Source organism: Eptesicus fuscus, chromosome 8, assembly GCF_027574615.1.
Source record: "Eptesicus fuscus isolate TK198812 chromosome 8, DD_ASM_mEF_20220401, whole genome shotgun sequence".
Taxonomy (NCBI): Eukaryota; Metazoa; Chordata; class Mammalia; order Chiroptera; family Vespertilionidae; genus Eptesicus; species Eptesicus fuscus.
In genome coordinates this window covers 83297779-83316899 of record NC_072480.1, presented here as the reverse complement: position 1 = coordinate 83316899, position 19121 = coordinate 83297779, and the positions used below count along the sequence as shown (strand labels likewise).

The following is a 19121-nucleotide window of genomic DNA, read 5'->3' as shown; positions in this document are numbered from 1 at the left end:
AAAAGGGTTCCAAGAAGCGAAGCTGCTTTCCAAGGCATGTTACTTACTGGCTGAGCGGAGATTTGCCTTCAGAGTATCTGGCTCCAATTCCAGAGCTCATGGACTAAAGGACGCCACCTCTCCTTGATGCTGGTGACTTGAAAGAGACAGCTTTCTGATGCTGGATCCCCACTCCTCCTGGCCCCTATAAGGAGGCATCCCCTGGAACAGCTCTGTAAGAGCACTGAGAAGTAGGCAAGGCAGGATCAAGTTGAACTTTTCTTAGAAGGGCATAGGGTAAATTGCTGTTGTTACATTTTAGACTTGAGAGAAGAAAGACTAGAAGCAGGTCTCACTCCAGGGCTGAATCTCAGCAGACACGTTAGGGAACATTCGAGTTCAGTGATTAAGAGTGTGAGCTCTGGCATCAGAGGCTCTGGGTTCAGATCTAAGCTTCCCTGCTATTATCTGTGTGACCTGAAGTAAGATAATGAAGCTCTTTGTGAGTGTCCTTATGTGAAAAGCAATAGTACCTACCTTATAGAGATACTGTGGGGTTGTAGGAAATAAAGTGATGCAACAATCTCAAAGATAATACATAAAAGAAAACCTAATGGATATATTTATATTTGATTAAGTATTTTACCTACAGTCTATCCTTTAACTTTCACATCAATTCTATATGGTAAATAACATAATCATCCTAATTTTTATAGATTTGAAAATTAAGACCAAGAAAAGTTAGGTTTGCCTTAGGTTGTAGCAAGACTGAGCACCAAAGCAAGATTTTCTGTCTCACAATGTAGTGTTAGACTATCTCACACTCCCCAATTTAGGCTTAATTAGGCATATTATTCTTGAGTCCAGTAAGACATGTTTGATGAGGGACAGTGCTTATGCTTAATAATAGAAATACATTATGAAACAGACTGAGAGGGACCTGGGTTTGGGAAGACAATAGCTTTATAATTCAATGTGGAATTACACTGCAATAGAGGATTTCACAGAAAGCAATGGAAAAATAGAGAAAGGCCCCTGAATCTATTCTAAAATAGACTTCAGAGGAGATGGTAGGGAGGATGGCTCTCAGGAGTTGTCTGTCACTTGTACTGAATCTAAAAGATCAGTAGAAATGGCTATGGCTATCCCTCAATAATTTCTAGATTCCAGATACATTTTTCTAGTATCTATAGTGTACAAGGTGGGGGAGAGTCTTTAAGAGTGTCTAAATCCAGGCACTATTCCCTGCTTGGAAGTCACTCTGATGCCAGAACATTGCCTTCCAACTCTAATCCAGGGCTTTCCACAGAGCAAAGTTAGGTTGCATGCAGTGCCCATTCACAAAATAGAGGGCACTTAGTGACCTCACATGAGCAGGAACTAGAGTGCCCTCACAGGAACTCAATGGCATGACACTGGGGCTGCCAGGTATTGCGGTGATGAGCCCTTGATGTCCTCCTGGATCCGGGTATTTAAGCAGCTAGCTCATGGCCAAGCATGGCTCCTCTATTGCAGGCCCCTTTAGAGGGCAAGAACTGGCAAAGCAGTCATCATTCTCAAAAGCCTGTCTCCATTCCCAACCTTTAATTTGAAAGCAATTGGGTCCTTTTAATTTTACTTTTTTTTAGGAGTTATTTGGGGGGGGGGGGGTGGATAATTTTTCATTCTCTCTAACCATGTTTTGATTTTTTTTAATAAAATAAAATTAAAGTGTTTAAACAAGAGGATCAAAAAAGTCATTTGTCTCACTTCAGAAATTCCCTCACATACATTCCAATAAGAAAATGGGCCCAGCCAGCTGGTGTAGCTCACTGGTTGAGTGTTGACCTATGAATCAGAAGGTCACAGTTTGATTCTGGTCAGGGCATATGCCTGGGTTGCAGGCTTGATCCCCAGTAAGACATGCTTGATGAGGGACAGTGCTTATGCTTAATAATAGAAATGCATATTACAAACATAAATATGTCTATTACAAATATAAATATATCCATTAAGTTTTCTTTTATTTATCATCTTTGGGGCGCATAGTAGGCAGCCGATCAATGATTCTCTCTCATCATTGATTTTTCTATCTCTCCCTCTCCCTTCATCTCTGAAATCAATAAAAATATAAAAAGAAAATGGTATAGATGTGGCATAGTCTTCCCAGCTCTCTCATGCACCCCTCCCCACCCCGTGGTTGGAGAGTGGAGAACTGGACCAGAAAATTATTATATGGAGCTTTCTTCTGAGAAGCAATAAAATGAAACCAAAGGCAAACATTCATTTCTTTTTTCAATTACACTGTCATGTGGATATTCCTGACCAAATGCTTAGACTAAAATTGGAAATGTAAATAATCTTACTGAATAATTTACAAAAAGGCACATATTTTAGAATTTAGGCTCATCCCAGAGGAATATTTCAACTAACTTTTTTCTTCTGTTGTTGTTTTCTTTTGTTTTGCTTTTTGTGCTATCAAATGGGTATATCTCAGGGGAGGCAGACATGGTGGTGTTATGAAACTCACTTTTCGAGGGTGCCTTGGTTATGCAGTGGCTTTTTGGTGGTGCAGTGGCTTTTTGGTGGTGCAGTGGCTTTTTGGTGGTGCAGTGGCTTTTTGGTGGTGCAGTGGCTTTCATAGCAAAGCATGAGTTAAGACCAAATACAAGACTAGAAAGATAGAAGAAAGTCACTATGGGAAGAAAGTCACAATTAGTTCAGTGGTCTGACTCTTGAGCTCAGAATAAAAGCATCTGTCTTTGGTTCTACCCTGACACCAGGTGACTGGTCAGGACATTGCCACAGGGAGAAAACCTGGCTCAGACCTGCTGGGTTGATTTTCATCTCTGTTAGCATTCTTCAGCTTAGACCAGTGGTCTGCAGACCACCGGTTGGCGACTGCTGCTCCAAAGATTTCCTTAAACCAGCGGTTGCCAACCTTTCAGACCACCAGTTGTCCGCGGACCACCGGTTGGTGACCGCTGGCTTAGAGGACTTCCCCACCAGGTTCTGTCTCAAGCTATCCTCCAGCTCTGGCAAAAACACTGTACTATCTCACTATAAGAAAGTCGTGGACTTCTGTGATAGTTTTCACTATTGATATTATGAGCTCAGTTCAGTGACTATTAAGTGCCAAATGTATTTGGTTCTGTGGACCTAGAAAAATAGGATCCCTTACGTGAAGTTGTTTATTTCTGGTAGAGGATATAGGATCCCTTAAAAAAAGAACTAAATACCCCAACATTCTAATTTCCGGTATTTTCCAGCTATAATGCCAAGGCTAATAGTCCTACCTCCCTGCAGCACCTGCAGCATCATTTCATCAGAATGGGCACTACCACTCTCCCATCCACTCACACACCATGCTCCCTCCCTCTGTATTGATATAAGAACGGGGCTGGAAGAGACAAAAAGAGGAGTCACATTTTGGAGGAGTACAGGTATCAAAAAAGGCTGTCCCTGCCCTCACCAAGAAAACAGCCCCAAGAGAATTACTCAAAATTTTGTGTCACCTGCAGGAAGTGGACATGGATGCCTGATTTTCTCGTTGTCCATCAGTTTGTTGATTTGTTCCATGTTACCAGAGAACAGCAAAAGAAAAAGCTGAGAAAGGACATACTGCTAAAGCCAAGGGGAAAATGGCAAAGAGCAGTTCCATCATTTCCAGGTTCCCATATTCCCAAGAAGTAGAGAAGATGCGCCCTGGCCAGGAGTTGGGTAAATGAGATTGAAAACAGGTTTTCCAGGGGCCACCTCAGTATGAAGCAAAGAGGCTCAGAGAGCGGGGACAAGATGCTGTCAGTGGGGGGCCAGTTGGCAGATGCAACTGATACCCACAAGGAACTACAGATGCTTAGGGCAACTGTTTGCAGTCTAGCCACCGCACCCTCTGTCAGTTAGGCCTTTTGGAGTCACCACCCATCTATACTGAATCCATTAAGGATTATCCTCAGAAACTTTTGTCACTCATGAAAAAGATCATTGTCTTGCCCCAGGAAGAAGTAAGGAGATGATATTTGTTTCCCTTCGTTCTCCTTTCTATCACACTACCATAGGGATAAGCTCATGCCATTGGGATAAGCTCAACCTGCTCCTTCCTCTCTATACTAAGAATCCAGAGCCTTATATATGTATATGCTAATGATCGTGTGCATGACTGTGGGTCCGTGTGCATGGGTACTGGGGGATGGGGATGGAGTTTGAATCAGATGTAAGATTAAAGTTTTAAAATGAACAAAATGAGTCCTACCAATGAAATCAAACTATTTTAATAACTAGATGTCACTGAAAGTTATAGAATCAAAATGAAATGCTACCATGGGTAGTTCCACTAAGCACAATTGTTAGCAATGACTAGGAAAATTAGATACTTAATACAGTAACAGATGAAGCCCAGAAGCAAACCCAGTTCCTCAAGGGAATAATGATGTTGCAGTGTGATTCATGTGGTGACAAAGATACACAAATGTTTACCAGTAGTGAAAGGATGAACCCCATCCAAAGGCTCAGGGAAGGTTCAGAGAGGATGACAATTGACTTAAAAATTGAAAGAGAGTAAAAGGCATTCCAGCCAAAGATAATAGAACATGCAAAAGCACAGATGAATAAATACTATCAAATATTTTAGAACTAAGCAAATCAGAACAGAATATGAAAGAGTAGAACTGGGGAAATTGAAACTTACCTGGTGTGTAGGTATTGATGAGGCTTAAGAATTCGGAGACCTAGTCATATTTACATCTATAATAATAAAAGTGTAATAGGCTAATTAGACTGGACAGCCAAACGACCTTCCAGATGACCTTCTGGACGAAGCTAGGGCTGGAGGGCCGAGCCCCTTGCACCAATTTCGTGCATCGGGCCTCTAGTTTTAGATATATTATCTACTGCTTCATCTCCACTGCCACCACCCAAGTTCAAGTCTCATTATACCCACACCCTCCTTGTGAGCACAGTGAAAATAATAGTATGCCTCATTTTGCCTGGCACAGTTATTAATAATGCCCCCTTTTCACCCTCAAAAGTATCTCAATTTGCATAATAAATTAGTCACTCTACTTTTGAGTATCCTTGTCTCTAGTTGTGAACATTTTAAATTCTTTCTCTAATCCTCACATTGCTGTTAGTGGGGAGTTTTGAGAGAGACTTGGGGAGGAACTCAGCAAGGTCATCTGTGCACGTGTGCATGTGCATATGCAGTGTGTGTTGAAGGAGATGAAGAAGTTGAAGATAATTCCCAGAATTCTGGCCTGGGAGCTGATGATTAATTAGTAGAGAGAGATTTGCCAGCTGAAGGTCACCTGAGAGTTTGTGATAATAGCTGCTTGGGGAGCAACTCTGGATTTCTTTCCAGGGAATAAACACAACTCTTTGACATATAAGAAAAGGGACAGGAAGAAAATTGATTCAAGAATTAATAATAGGCAAAAGTAATATTTATAACCAAGGAAAATATTGACTGCTGAATGGAAATTCCATGACAAGATTTTGGCTACAGCACATGGTAGCAGTACCACTCAGAGCAAAAATGTCACAATATCGGGCAGATAACTGTGCCTGCCTGCTTCGAGCAGGGTGAAATCTGCCTGCCTTTGTGGCCTGTGCCTTCCTAGCTGGGAAAGAATCTGCCTGTCCTGGAGTTCATTGAACTGATAATGTACATAACTTGTCAGGAAAGTAGTGCAGATTCGATCATTGGCATCACCTGGGAAATAAAGGATTATAAGAAATGAGAGGACATCATAGAATGAGGAGAACACAGGGATTCAGAAGTCCTGAATTCCACTCTGCCTTGCCACTTACAGCCTAAATGGCTTTGAGCAACTCATTTCCTTTCTCTGGACCTCAATTCTATTATCTATAAATATTGTCTATTACTAACTGCATTCCAGGATTTGGGTGAGGACAATAAAGGGACTTTATATATGAAAAGTCCTGTGCAAATTGTAAAGTGCCATGTAAATGCTGTATTTTGCTATAAAATAAAATGCTGTATTTTTAATTACATAGATAAGCTCTCTAAAGTCCATGGGATTTGTTTTCGCTCGTGCCATTGATGCAAAAGAATTTAGGATCTTTCCTTTTTGACTGATACCAGATGAATCCAGTGATAGCACTATTAACTTTTCATTGTAAAATCAAGAGCCTTGTGAAGAGACAAAGGACACCCTGCATCAGTTCCTTTGAATTTCCCTCTATTTCCCTTAACATTCTGGCTTATGACTTACACATTGAGGTAGATTGTATGAGTCTACCTCTGGATGCCAGGTGGGCTGGTGTTAGACTTAGGAGATCAATGACCAGTTAAGAGGGCAGGTGGCTTAGGCCACCTGGAACAAGCTTTGTCCCTGTCCACTTTGCCATGCTTTCTTTGCTAGATAGCGATGGATCGACATGAACAAACCATTCCTGCCACCATTTCTGTTCAATGGTCAGTCATGAATTTGAATCCAGTTTGTTGCTTTGAGTTTGACAAATTTTTCTTGGAAGAATCCAATTGATGGCATACACCCATGCTCTGGAGGAACTTTGGCATTAATTAACTTCATATCAGGCCCAGGTAGCTGCTGAGGAGAAAAGGGGCTTCCTAAGTCACAAACAAAGGGGCTCTTTCTGCCAGCGTGAGGGGAGTAAATTGCTGCAATTTCAAAAACACATTAATTCTTTCAGGCTACCAGTGCGATGCAGTGTCATAAAAGGTGCAATTTATCAAATGGCATCCTAATGGCCTAGAAGGGTTGATGCACCTTTAGAAGACTGCTCTTTGCCTCAGTAAAATCCTGACAGTTTCTTCACAAAGTCATTTAGGTTACCATTACCCACAAAAAGTGAGGAGGGAAAATAAAAAAGGGGGGAGGGACCCTCACATTGTCATTTTATGATCTGCCTTTTGAGGGGAAGGAGAATTTTCCCATATCATGCCCTTTACCATCCCTTCCTCTTTACCTCCCTTGGGCCACAAACAAACACGCATAAATAAACATTTCTGCCATTTTAATCAAAGTGCTCTGGAAGGCCCTGTGAGCTCACAAAGTGAAGTGAGCAACGTGGTCCAGAGGAGTCTTTAATTACTATGCCATTGACAAGCTAACAAGGGTGTGCAAATGTGGTTAATAGATGTGAATGGAAGGTGCCTTAATACAACGAGAGAGTCACCAGTTCATGAGTGTAATTGCACATTGTAAAGGAACACCATAGACTGCAATTATTTTTATTTGTATGTGCCATCTCTTTTATTGCCCATGCTGGAAGGAGAAATAACCTGTCCTATTAAGATATTTAATATATATCATCCTTTCCACTTCAGTTAGTTATAGCCTAATAAAAATGCTGCGAGAAGACACCCTCTGGGGCCACCCTCTGTGCTCTCTAAGGTGATCCCCACAGCCCTTCCAAAACCTGGGTGATCAACCTCCTAACTCCCTTGGTTATCATCTTTAGCACAAACCATAATAACTCCCCAGGACTCCAAGTTGCATGCAGACATGGAGCTTCACCCTGGAAATTATGTGAGGCTGCTGGCAGCTGAAACAGCTGAGATAACACAAAGGTCAACCAACACCTTGGTCTGTTTGTATGGCGTCTGGGAGAAAACACTGGACCAGGAGACAACAGCAGGGGGTCTCTAGGTTCTAACTCTAAAGTGAATAAGCCATGAAGAGCCTGGTGGTAGACAGAAGAATGAATGCCACCTTATCCCCCCAAAAAAAGAAGTCACATCTTAATCCTGGGAACCTGTGAATATGTTACCGTCCATGGCTAGTGTGAAATTTCCCTCCCGCCCCAGTTCCCCTGGTACCTTACTGATGTAAATGAATGAACTTACTGATGTGATAAAGGTTAAGCAACTAGAGAATAAGAGATTATTCGAGATTATGCAGATAGGCCTATGCAAGGAAGGCAGGAGTAGCAGAGTCAGATGCAGAGATGTGAAGATGCTATCCTGCTGGTCCCAGAAGAAGGGGACTCCAGCCAAGGAAGGCAGGTGGCCTCTAGAAGCTGGAGGAGGCAAAGAAATGGATTCTACTCTGGAGCCCTGATGACACCTTTATGTTAGGTTAGTGAGAGTACTGACCTACAGAACTGTAAATAATAAGTCTGTGTTGTTTTTAAGTCAGTAAGTCTGCAGTATGGCATTAATAGGAAACTGATACCAGACTACTCTGAGCACTCTATATACCTCCAGTGTCTATGAATACAACCTTAACAACTCACAGGCCAACGTTTTAACCTCAAAATCCCAGGTTTGGAGACTATGTCCCAGGGAACATCTGTTCTTTCCACTGCCTTACCCCCCACCCAACCCATGGCTGCCAACACTAACAGGACAGGGGATTTTAGTCCCAACTCTGTCAACAGTGAGGTGTGGCTTTGGTCCTGTCATTCCACCCCTCACCATGCCACACCCTTTGTTTCCTCAGTTAAACAATGCTATGGGCCTGATTACTCCCAGCTCCTTTCCCCGCCTAAAATGAAATGATTCTGTGAAATGGGACTTCCTCTAGAAAAGGCTGTTTCCCCCATTCAAAATGCAAATGAATGAACAGCCTAGTAGATATAAAAAGTGCTGTAGCAGCGTGCCCCATAGATCACTCTCTCCCTTCCCCTCACTGCTTTTACTTTAAAGCACTTTCAGGGAGCCATCATTCCACTTGCAGTAAACAAGCTACCCGCAAGCCTGACACTGCATGAGAGATGAGGCTTAAATTGCGTCTAGGAACTGGTGATTTGCACATGATTTGTGATTCCGTTAGTATATTAATTGGTAAACACCCTATGTGTGTGTGTGTGTAAACCAAAGCCATTTAACATATGCAAACAGTTTAATCTCTCAGTGTGGTGTTGCTCAAATTTCAGCAAATTCAGATCTTTATTCTAGTGTGTAATTTCCCTCCCGCCCCAGTTCCCCTGGTACCATTTCCCTTCCTGTGATCCTATTTCAGATAATACTGGGTGGGTGACCCAGATCTTTAAACCCTTTGATAGTAGAGCCATATGCTTCTATCCTCGGTTATTGCACTTGTTGCCTATTGTAATCCACTGTTCTAACTGCTCCTTTCCCAGCCCCAACTAATGCAATATAACGGCTTGATGAGCTTTAACATTATTTCCAGTTACTGCTAACCTACCCTCCAACCTGACATCCTTGCTTATTAATACATACTAGAGGCCTGGTGCACGAAATTCATGCCATGTACGGGGGGGGGGGGTTGTCCCTCAACCTGGCCTGCGCCCTCTCACAGTCCAGGACCCCTCAGGGGATGTCCACCTGCCGGCTTAGGCCTGATCCCCAGGGGGAACGGGCCTAAGTCAGCAAGCGGACATCCTTTTCGCAATCTGGAATCCCTCGCTCCTTACCGCCCACCTGCTCGCTCCTTACCACTCTGCTTGCTGCTCCTTAGCACTGCCACGAGGCGGGAGAGGCTCCCGCCACCACTTCTGTGCTCGCCAGCCATGAGCCTGGCTTCTGGCTGAACAGCCACTTCCCTTGTGGGAGTACACTGACCACCAGGGGGCAGCTCCTGAGTTGAGCATCTGCCCCTGGTGGTCAGTGTGCATCATAGCGACTGGTTTTTCTGGTCGCTTAGGCTTTTATTATATAGATGCTACTTCAAGAAAAGGCATGTAGGACCAGTTCCTATGCAGCTGAATTTTCCATTGCAGTAGCATCATCCAAGGCCTTGATATTGAGCATTTCAACTTAACAGGCATCCAATTTCCATTTGAGACACTTCCCCTGTTGGTACTTGACAGACCTCCAAGACTACATTGCGTGAGGTGTTGCTTTGGATATTCTCTCAAGAACTACCCAACTTTTCTCAAATGTTAGTGCCAGTGCTACCTTGCATATAGGGAATACAAGTAAACAGGGCAGGTTTCTGGGCCCTCATGGAAAATGATCAGAATGTTCATTGGTGGTGTCCAGAAACATCACTTGAAACAAGCTGCCCAAGGGAATTTGGAACCACCTTGCAGTTTTAGAGCCACTTAAAGATTAAAAAGGGAATCTATTATGATAAAGAGAAGATTTTGCTCATCTTCACTTTTGTCTCTCTCTATTCTGCTCCTGATCCCCTAGTCTCCCTTTCCAGGAGTCTGTTTGCCTAAGTCATATATGGCAGCTAGAGAATTACAGCCCTCAGACCTGGTCATGATATCGGGTTGACTGGTAACCATGCTGGCTTTATAAGGCCCATCTCTCCAGGAGATAGGGTCTGTGATGCTATTGTCCTGGGGCTGATCTGAGAGCTCCAGAGGGAGAGAGGTTTCTGACTCAAGGGAAAACAACAGAAATAATAAACCCCAAATCTTGATTTTTATCCACAGCAATGTTAGCAGCCTAGGTCAATATCTGAGGGTTTTAATGAAAAGAGAATAATATTAGTTAAAACTATGAATCTTCTTGGGTAGAAAATTGTAGGAGACTGGAGCTATCTTCCTTTCTGAGCTTTAATTTTAAGACTAAGTGCAGCTTCCATCTATCTGCCTTTTATGTCTATTCCATTAAAAGATGATTTAATTATGTATCGACCCAGGGTCTGGCATAGTAAAACTATCATTACTCTCCTGCCTGCATTCCTGAGTGATACTCTGGGTAAAGGTGATCAAACCTACATTTATCTATAATATAGACCATAAGGAGGAGAGGAGGGAAGGATAATTACCAAGCGCAACATGGCAGAAAACAACAACAATAATGAAAATCTCATCTCAAAATACAGAGCTGGTTGTTTTGCATAAAGAGAGTGACATGTTACAAGTCTAGAATCGGGTAAAAATTACTGAAAGCAAAAGCCAAATGTGCACAGATAACCTCCAGACCTGCCGGTTAGCAGGTGCTGCACTGTAGCTGACCTTCACCAGCATGACCTTCTGGTGGCAGTGGTGTGGGGGCAGGTGACAGAATATTAGTTACTGTGTGATGAGGTTTGACCATCACCTCATCACAACCCAATGCAACACTTTTCTCACCCTCCACTACACATTTTATACTGTAGTCAGCGACCTGGCTGATTTATTGTAAGAAACCTGGAAAAATTCTCCCTGGTCTCTATTTTCATTCATTTATTTATTTGAAAAACATTGTGGTGTTTTGTTTTTGACACAACTTTAACCTTCAGTGTTGCAAGAGTATAAAGAATTCCCAGCTATCCCACATCCAGATTCACAAATGTTAACGTTTTACTGCATTTGCTGTATTCTCCATACATGCGTGTATACACAAACAAAACACACGCATACACACATACTTATTTTTTAGCCATTGTAAACAAGATTCCCTTTGTCCCTAAATATTTCAGCATGTACGTATATCCGAAAAATAATTTCTCTTACCTAACCACAGCACAATTATCAAAATTAAGAAATTACCATTAACATATTACTATCATGTACTCCACAGTTACTCATATTTCACCTTTTATCCAAATGTCCTTTACAGCAAATGAGAATCTAAGTCCATTCACTACATTCTATTGCCACGTGTCTTTAGTCTCTATGAATTTGAAACAGTTCCTAAAACTGTCTCTATTTCATGACATAGATGGGTTTTAAGAGGGTAATCACTTATTTTGCTAGATTAGCACCCATTCATAATTCTCAACTGTGTCAAAAGTTAATAATGTTGGTTGCCAAATGATGATTTTCTACATGTATTAGCTGGCTTCCTATTGTATGAAAGACTTTCCCTTCTCCTTCATTCATTCATAGGCATGTAGTTAATAGGTTCTTATGTTATTCAATGGATTATTATCCTTTGGTACCATGGTTTATTTTGCTCACAATTTTCCAGGTTTCATTAGTAGGAACCACCTCATGCTCCTATGTCCTTTTCAACAAATATGTTTTAGTGCTTACAACCAGCATTGGGGATACAACAATGAACAAAGCAGAACAGAAAAAAAAAATTATTATGGCCTTATAGAGTTTACATTCTAGTTTGTGGAAGGCAAAAAAAATAAAATAAAAAGTAAGTAAACAAATGGTAAGTGCATTAAAGGTCAATACATGTTGTGGAGAATGGGAGAAGGCCAGCTTTTGGTGTAGGAGTGCTTTAACTGTGTTGCTTAGGCATAGTCAGGGAATATCTCATTAGCAGGTGCCATGTGAGCCAAGACCTCAAGGGTCTGGGGAAGCCAACCATGTGGATCTGGAGGAAAACTCTTCCAGGCCCCACTGAGCACTCCGGAGCAGCTGGACCAGCTGGAATTCCTGAGGCGGGAACAAATTGACATTTTAGTGGGATTCCTCTGCTTGCTGAATTGAGCTCAGACTGGGAGGTAAGGATGGAAAAGCATCCTTACCTTAAATTCTATGCCTTAAATTCCCATAGTACACATCTCTAAGGCACTGAAAATTTTGTCAAAGCATGTGTTGATATAATGACAGTTTTGTTGAATAGATTAGCCACCTCAAAGAAGCACAGTTATGATAGAAGGAGGACAAGTGACAAGTCAGTAGGGGTGGGAGTTTGGGGTTGGGGAAGCAGAACTATCCCCCAATGAGCATATACTAGGTGCTGTTTATGTTTCTTTTAACTCTCAGGGCAATCTTAGAGTCGGTGTTACTTTACACGTGAGGGAAGTGAGGTACAGAAGGGCGTGGGCTTTCCCTTTGCCACAACGTCTGGTTTTAATAACAGAGAAAAGGGGAGAAGAGGGATGAGGTATCGGGGATGATGCCACGAAGAGCACCGTGAGGACATAAGAATGTTCTTTTGGCCCAGTGCCTGTGTTCTCTGCAGCCACTTCTATTATGGGTTTCCCCTCCTGGTAACTAAACAAGGTTAGCAACATGGGACCAGATCACCAGGCTACCCCTCTGCACCCTCCCCCACCCTGTGTTTTCTGCATCAAAGCTGCATACCTGTCAGTTCTCCCCAGAACCCTCTGCTGCACTGTGTGAGCAGAAATGTTAATTCACAGCCTTATTTCCATACAGTTGCTCAGCAAGCCACCTGGTTACACAGACCTGACTCTTAAATTATTGATCTTCTCCTACCCAGAAGCTTTCATAAACATGCACAGCAGATAGATGATAGATAGATAGATAGATAGATAGATAGATAGATAGATAGACAGACAGACGAGAGAGAGAAAGAAAGAGACAGAGAGAGAACACAATGAAAAGGACAAGTAGCAAAAGTCCACACAACCAGACTTTTCTAACTACACTATGGTATTCGATGCCCTGAAGTGGTTCACATTATGGTCTTGAAATTGCTGCTGTTATTATTTCACAGTTATTATTAGCTCACAGCAATTTGAGAAAACTGTCACCTTTTCTTCTAGCAGGAGCATGGCTACTTTCTTGACATGTACTATATAATGTGGGACAACTTAAATGCCATCCATACTTTCCTTATGAATCTTCATTTATGCCCAGGCCTAATTAAGTCTCCCCAGCCCTCTGTCCTCCAAGGCCCTAAGTCTGTATCCATGACTACACTCAGACTATGCTTTCCCTCCATCTTGCCTTGGATGTCACAGGAGCCAGCAATTGGACCAGAAATCTCCTACTGGTAACAGAGGAGGAAAGTACATATGGTCACAGAGAGCAGGAGCCTGCGAGTAGAAATATAGGGATATTTTGCTGCCATTGCTTTGATAGACTTCTCTGTGACCTTCTGCTGTTCACACCTGCTTCCCAGGTGTGTGAAGAGCCTTAATTAATATTTTGTAAATCTTCCTGATAGATTTAAATAAAAATGTAGCAGAAAAGGGCAATTTTTTTCATTAATCGTGGGGGGAAAAAATGGAGAGATTTAAATTCTGTTCCTTCACTAGAGAAACCTATACCCAGACACTGTTTCACAGTGGGGTGATTAGGTATAAATCTTGATTTACTTCCTTCCCACGTATGGAAATGCCCGATGCCTGCCTAACACAAAGCTCCCGATCCATGCATGCCTGTACTGGATGTGCACCGCCTGTGACTCCTAATGCTGTTTAAGTTATTACGGAAAGGAGCCTCGCTATTCACGAGTGTGAGAGTTCATCTAATTAGCTGATTTCAGTTCATTTGGCATTAAATAATTCCCCAAATTCCCATATGTTTGAACAATATGTTCAACAAGGGGGATGATTCTCTGAAAGCAATTAAATAGTTCTTTTAGGAGAGCTTGTCATCGGTCACTCATAAGCATCTCTGCTATTCCTGTCTGTGATGGATGCAGGCGGCAATTACAGGGAAAGCGCTTAGCCCTCTCTAATGGGCCTGGCAGGCATCCACACGCAGCCTGCCACTCCGTGCTGGTTACAGCTCACATGGGCATTTTCCCTTTTTTTTTTTCAAACCTCAAGTATATTCATAGGATGTTCATAGAGCATTTGTTATTGCTAATACACCACTTTCTAAACCCAGCCCATAGCTTGCCTAACCAGCTTAAAGTTAAATGCAGACATATTTTCAGGTGCCTTATGCTTTGCTTGTATAGAAAGAATTGCCAGCTTTGGACAATGGTTGGCTACATGGGAGGTTGAATTTTTTGAAGTCGTCTCTGGTGCTTCTTGGGGAGGAAGGGAGACTGTGTGATACGTTTAGGTCTGTTTTAGGTACAGTAGATGAAACATGTTTCTGCTCAATTATATGCCTTGGCTTTTAGTGCAGCAGCAAATTAGAGATAATGAAGTAGAGTGTGACCATTACTAACTTGAGCAGGAACAACAGATATCAACAGAGCAAGTCAGAAACTAATAACATGTTAGATGTACTCATAGAAACACTGTTTATACAAGATCACAGAAAAGGTGGTACTGTTGAGTACTGATTTTCATCTTTCTCTTGCTCAAGAGGTTGCTGCTTTGTTCAGGGGCGATATACTTAAATGTCCTTTCTGGGTTAAGAGAGAGCCTGAGTAATACCAAACCCAGCTCTCAAGTACCTTTGTCCAGGAGGAATGCTGAGAGTCCTCGGTTACTTTATTGGCTATCTACAGTGTCACTATATCTCTTACAAGGGAAATGTCTCAAAAAAAATTAAATACTGTTCAAAAATGCATAAGCATCTGGTGGGGTGCATGAGTAGGCTTCTAGGGTCTCCTCAATGACCACTGTCCTATAATGGTCCCTGCCTGTTTGGGGACAGAGATTAAAAACAAAAGACAGAAAATGAAAGAGAGAGGCATTCACTGAGGTGGTATTATCTCCTTTTAATTAAGCTTCACTTTCTTTTATCTGTTTCATGACTCTGTGTTCCCATCATAAATAATTCACAATGCAGAAAAATCTGAACACCAGCTTTGGGTAAAATGATTTTAAATTTAGATCTAAAATAGAAATTTAGATCTAAAATATATATTTTAAATATATGTATCTAAAATACATATATCTAAAATATATATTTTAAATATATGTATCTAAAATACATATATCTAAAATATATATATATATGTATTTGATTGTGCACATTTATAATGAGCTGTTTACTATGCTATCACTATGCATTGGCAAAAAGTAAATTTTTTTAAAACCAGAAGAGACATACTCAGTTCGGGTGTGTTTCAAGTGTTGCTTTGTTTCATAATACTTTGTTTTAGCCTCTACTAGCATTAAACATATTTGTAGAATGTATTAGAAGGAAGGAATCTGATGCTAAGATTACCAGATTAGTCATTTCTATAACGTTCTTGGCTTTGGTCATTGACAACATCATCAACAAGAATAAGGATTCCATAGGTGGCGTGTGACACACTGGTCACATCTTTGCTTTCTTCTGTTCTGCCCTTTATTTCTGCAGAAGCACTTTGTCATTTTGTTTGTTAGAACCCAGATTTGAAATCCAGGCTGAAGCCCAGTCTGGGTGCCTGAGCAGCTCAGATGAATGGCTGTGGTCCAGCCCAGCCCTCCGCATGTGTGGTGCTGTCCCGGAGGAATGCTGGGAAAGGACTGTGCTCAGGCTGAAGAGAACCCCCCACTCCCCACCCTCACCCCTTCTGTAACTAAATTCTCATTCAAATAAGCCCCCTCCTTTACATTCCTCTCTCTTCCATCCCTTCCCAATGGTAAAGCCTCCAGTCCGATGGATCCGAGGTGCTCCTGAGTCCTGAAGTCACCTGCGGTCCCCCAGACATGATTGTCACCACGCCCTTTGCATTGACCATACCACACTGTGCAGATGTCAGTTCTGAGCACTGGAATATCCATTTAAAGAAGAGGACACAGCAGGGCACGTGGGAGGTGAGACTCTATTTTTCCTTTTTTTGAAAACCAGGATTTGGGTTACACCTACAGGATAGATTTAACCTTATGCTCTCTTAATACCAAGAGTCAGCTGTGAAATTTGTGAGCATTTTCTTGTTTTTCAGAGGGTTGGTGACATGTGTTTTATAACACCCTGAAGGTATTGGCTAGTGGTTTTCCAGGATAATGGAAAAGAGATGAGAGAATCACGAGCTATTTTTGTTTGGTTTTAGAATACAGTTGTAATTACCCACACAGATATATCCTTATGTACCTCTCTTTGGGACATAAAACTGTGTCACTATATCTGTTTTTGTCATCATGGGGATTATATGGGATTATATAAATAGGGATTACATAAAATCACAGTATCTGTTTTATCATCAGAGGGATTATAACAAGTCTATGTTTAAGTAATCAGGAATGCAGTAGGTGCTAAATATATTTTGGTGAATTAATTAATGCATTGAAAATTATTCTGAGTGTCTGCCTCCCTGTGTTTATGAGCACCCATAAAAGAGTTACAGTACAAAGACAGAACAAAAGAGACAAGAACAGAAAGTGAGGAAACATGAGACAAGGGTAACAGCAAGGGAGACAGTCACAGCAAAGAAAGATTGCAGTGGAATTACTGTTTTAAGTGAAACCTCTGATTTATCTGTCTGATAGGAATTCCTTTTCTGTCCCTCTGAAGTCAGTTTGCATGAAAGCAGGTGAATTATCTTGTTGGAACACAATGACCTGTTCCAGCTAGCCCTGGGACCAGACCTCCCAGGAGGTACTTCCAGCAAAAGAAGTAAAAGGAAAATCGTGTTTTCCTATGAGAAGAAATATGCCAGTTGCTGCAATAGATTACATTTACTCTGCCCAGCTATGTCTGCAAACTGGTCTATATTCTCTGTTGAAAATGCATTGTGCTATTTATTCAGTCCTCATAAACCATAGGAAAATTTCCTGAGGCATGAAGTTCCATGGGTTTCCTAACTGGGCCAGGTTTGGGTCTCTTTTTTATTAAGTTTTGCTTTGCTTGATTTCCTCCTCTTTAGTTTCTCAGCACTTCCTCACAATCTTGTACATCCAGGTGGTATTGGATTTATGCTCTACCAAACCAGCCACACACGTACCTAAATTCTTATCAGAGAAAGTGATATATTCTTAGTACATCTTATCCAAACTATTTATTTAATGGTTCCTCGTGAATGATTTTGGTGAAATGAAAGAGGATAAAATATTTGAAAAATATATATAGTACCATTAGGATAGCAAAATATATTTTCAGAAATACCTTTTTTAAAAACATAAATGTTTACTTATTGATGTTAATGTTTAAGACATTTTTTTTTTAATTTGGCATTGAACAAATTAACAAAAAATAGGAGAACTTGAAACCAATGTTTGCTATAATCTACTAGAGGCCCAGCACGGATTCGAGCACAGGTGGGGTCCCTCAGCCTGGCCTGCGGGGATCAGGGCGAAACTGGCTCTCCGACATCCCCTGAGGGGTCCTGGATTGCGAGAGGGCAGTTCTCGGGTGATGTACCCCAGAATTGGGCTCCCTCCTCTATGGTCCCTGGCGCATCACCTGAAAACTGCAGCTGCCAAGTCACCACAGCTCAGCAGCTCCTGCATTGAGCATCTGCCCCCCTGGTGGTCAGTGCGCATCATAGCCACCAGTCAACCAGTCGTTTGGTTGACTGGTAGTAACTGTCACTTAGGCTTTTATATATATAGATTAAGTAGAATTCCAACACTGAATATAATCTTTTCCTGAGTTTCTGGGGTAAACATTTATTTTGACCGAAGAATAGTTAGCATCAAGAAAATTAGGGCAGCCCTAGCCGGTTTGGCTCAGTGGATAGTGCATTGTCCTGCAGACCAAAGGATCCCAGGTTTGATTCGGGTCACTGGCACATACCTCAGTTGCAGGATCCTCCCCAGCCCAGGCCCTGGTCAGAGCTCGTGCAGGAGGCAACCAATCAAAGTGTTTCTTTCACATTGATGTTTCTCTCTGTCTTTCCCTCTCTTTTCCACTCTCTCTAAAAAAGCACTAGAAAAATATTCTTGGGTGAGGATTAAAAAAAAGAAGAAGAAAATTAGGGCAATGAAAATGCCCTAATTCTGAAAATGTTTGTTTGGTTAGTTATGTCCTTGGAAAGTAATTGTTAAATAGAATCACATCTTTTATTTCTAAACTGAGAGAATTTAATGCACCTTTTCCCAACAGGAGGTGATGTCAGTGGAGGATGAATCCACATCCTGTTACTGCCTGTTGGATCCCTTTGCATGTCATGTGCTCCTAGACAGTTTTGGGACATATGCCCTCACTGGAGAACCAATCACAGACTGTGCCGTGAAGCAACTCAAGGTGGCAGTTTTCGGCTGCATGTCCTGCAACTCCCTGGATTACAACCTGAGAGTCTACTGTGTGGACAATACTCCTTGTGCATTTCAGGTCAGCCCTATCTCTATAATTATTTTGGTGTCATGAAAGCATGGGGTTTTTTAAAGAACAGTATCAATAGAGAATTCTATTGCTGAAGGTCTGGAAAATGAACCCACACCACTGGCCTGATGGGGATACCTATCTTGAAGCGAGAGCTGTGTTTACTGTGTGTCCAACAAGGCACTTAGGTACCTGGCAATCACAAAAAGAGAAGGGTTAAATTAACGCATTGTGTGCTAAATTGTAAAACTGACTAGATGTGAAGTCGGAATTCAGAAAATAGAGACCCAATTCAATAGAGGAACTGGAGAAGAGTTGTTGAGAACTCTTTGTGAACCTTCATGGATGGATGAATTTTAGGAGCAAAAGAGAAAGGGTTACCCTGTCAAGAATGGAGTATGGGATGAACGACAGACACAAGTTATTTGATGTGCAGAGGGCAAGGAGAAAATTGCTTGAATTAACCAAAGGTTGTAGTTAGAGAACAACAATTATTAATCATACCTATCATAGTCTATTAATTATCAGGGCTACTAGGG

At 41.7% G+C, this 19121-nt stretch overlaps 1 protein-coding gene across 1 annotated transcript in view; it reads left to right on the top strand.

Annotated features, from left to right (window-relative positions):
* Nucleotides 1-19121, top strand: part of UNC5D (unc-5 netrin receptor D) — a 502716-nt gene that overhangs the window by 450870 nt on the left and 32725 nt on the right. The window contains exons 12-13 of the mRNA XM_008146184.3: nt 15968-16136; nt 18364-18591. Of these exons, the coding sequence (XP_008144406.1) occupies nt 15968-16136; nt 18364-18591 (397 nt within the window). The remainder of the gene's footprint in view (nt 1-15967; nt 16137-18363; nt 18592-19121) is intronic.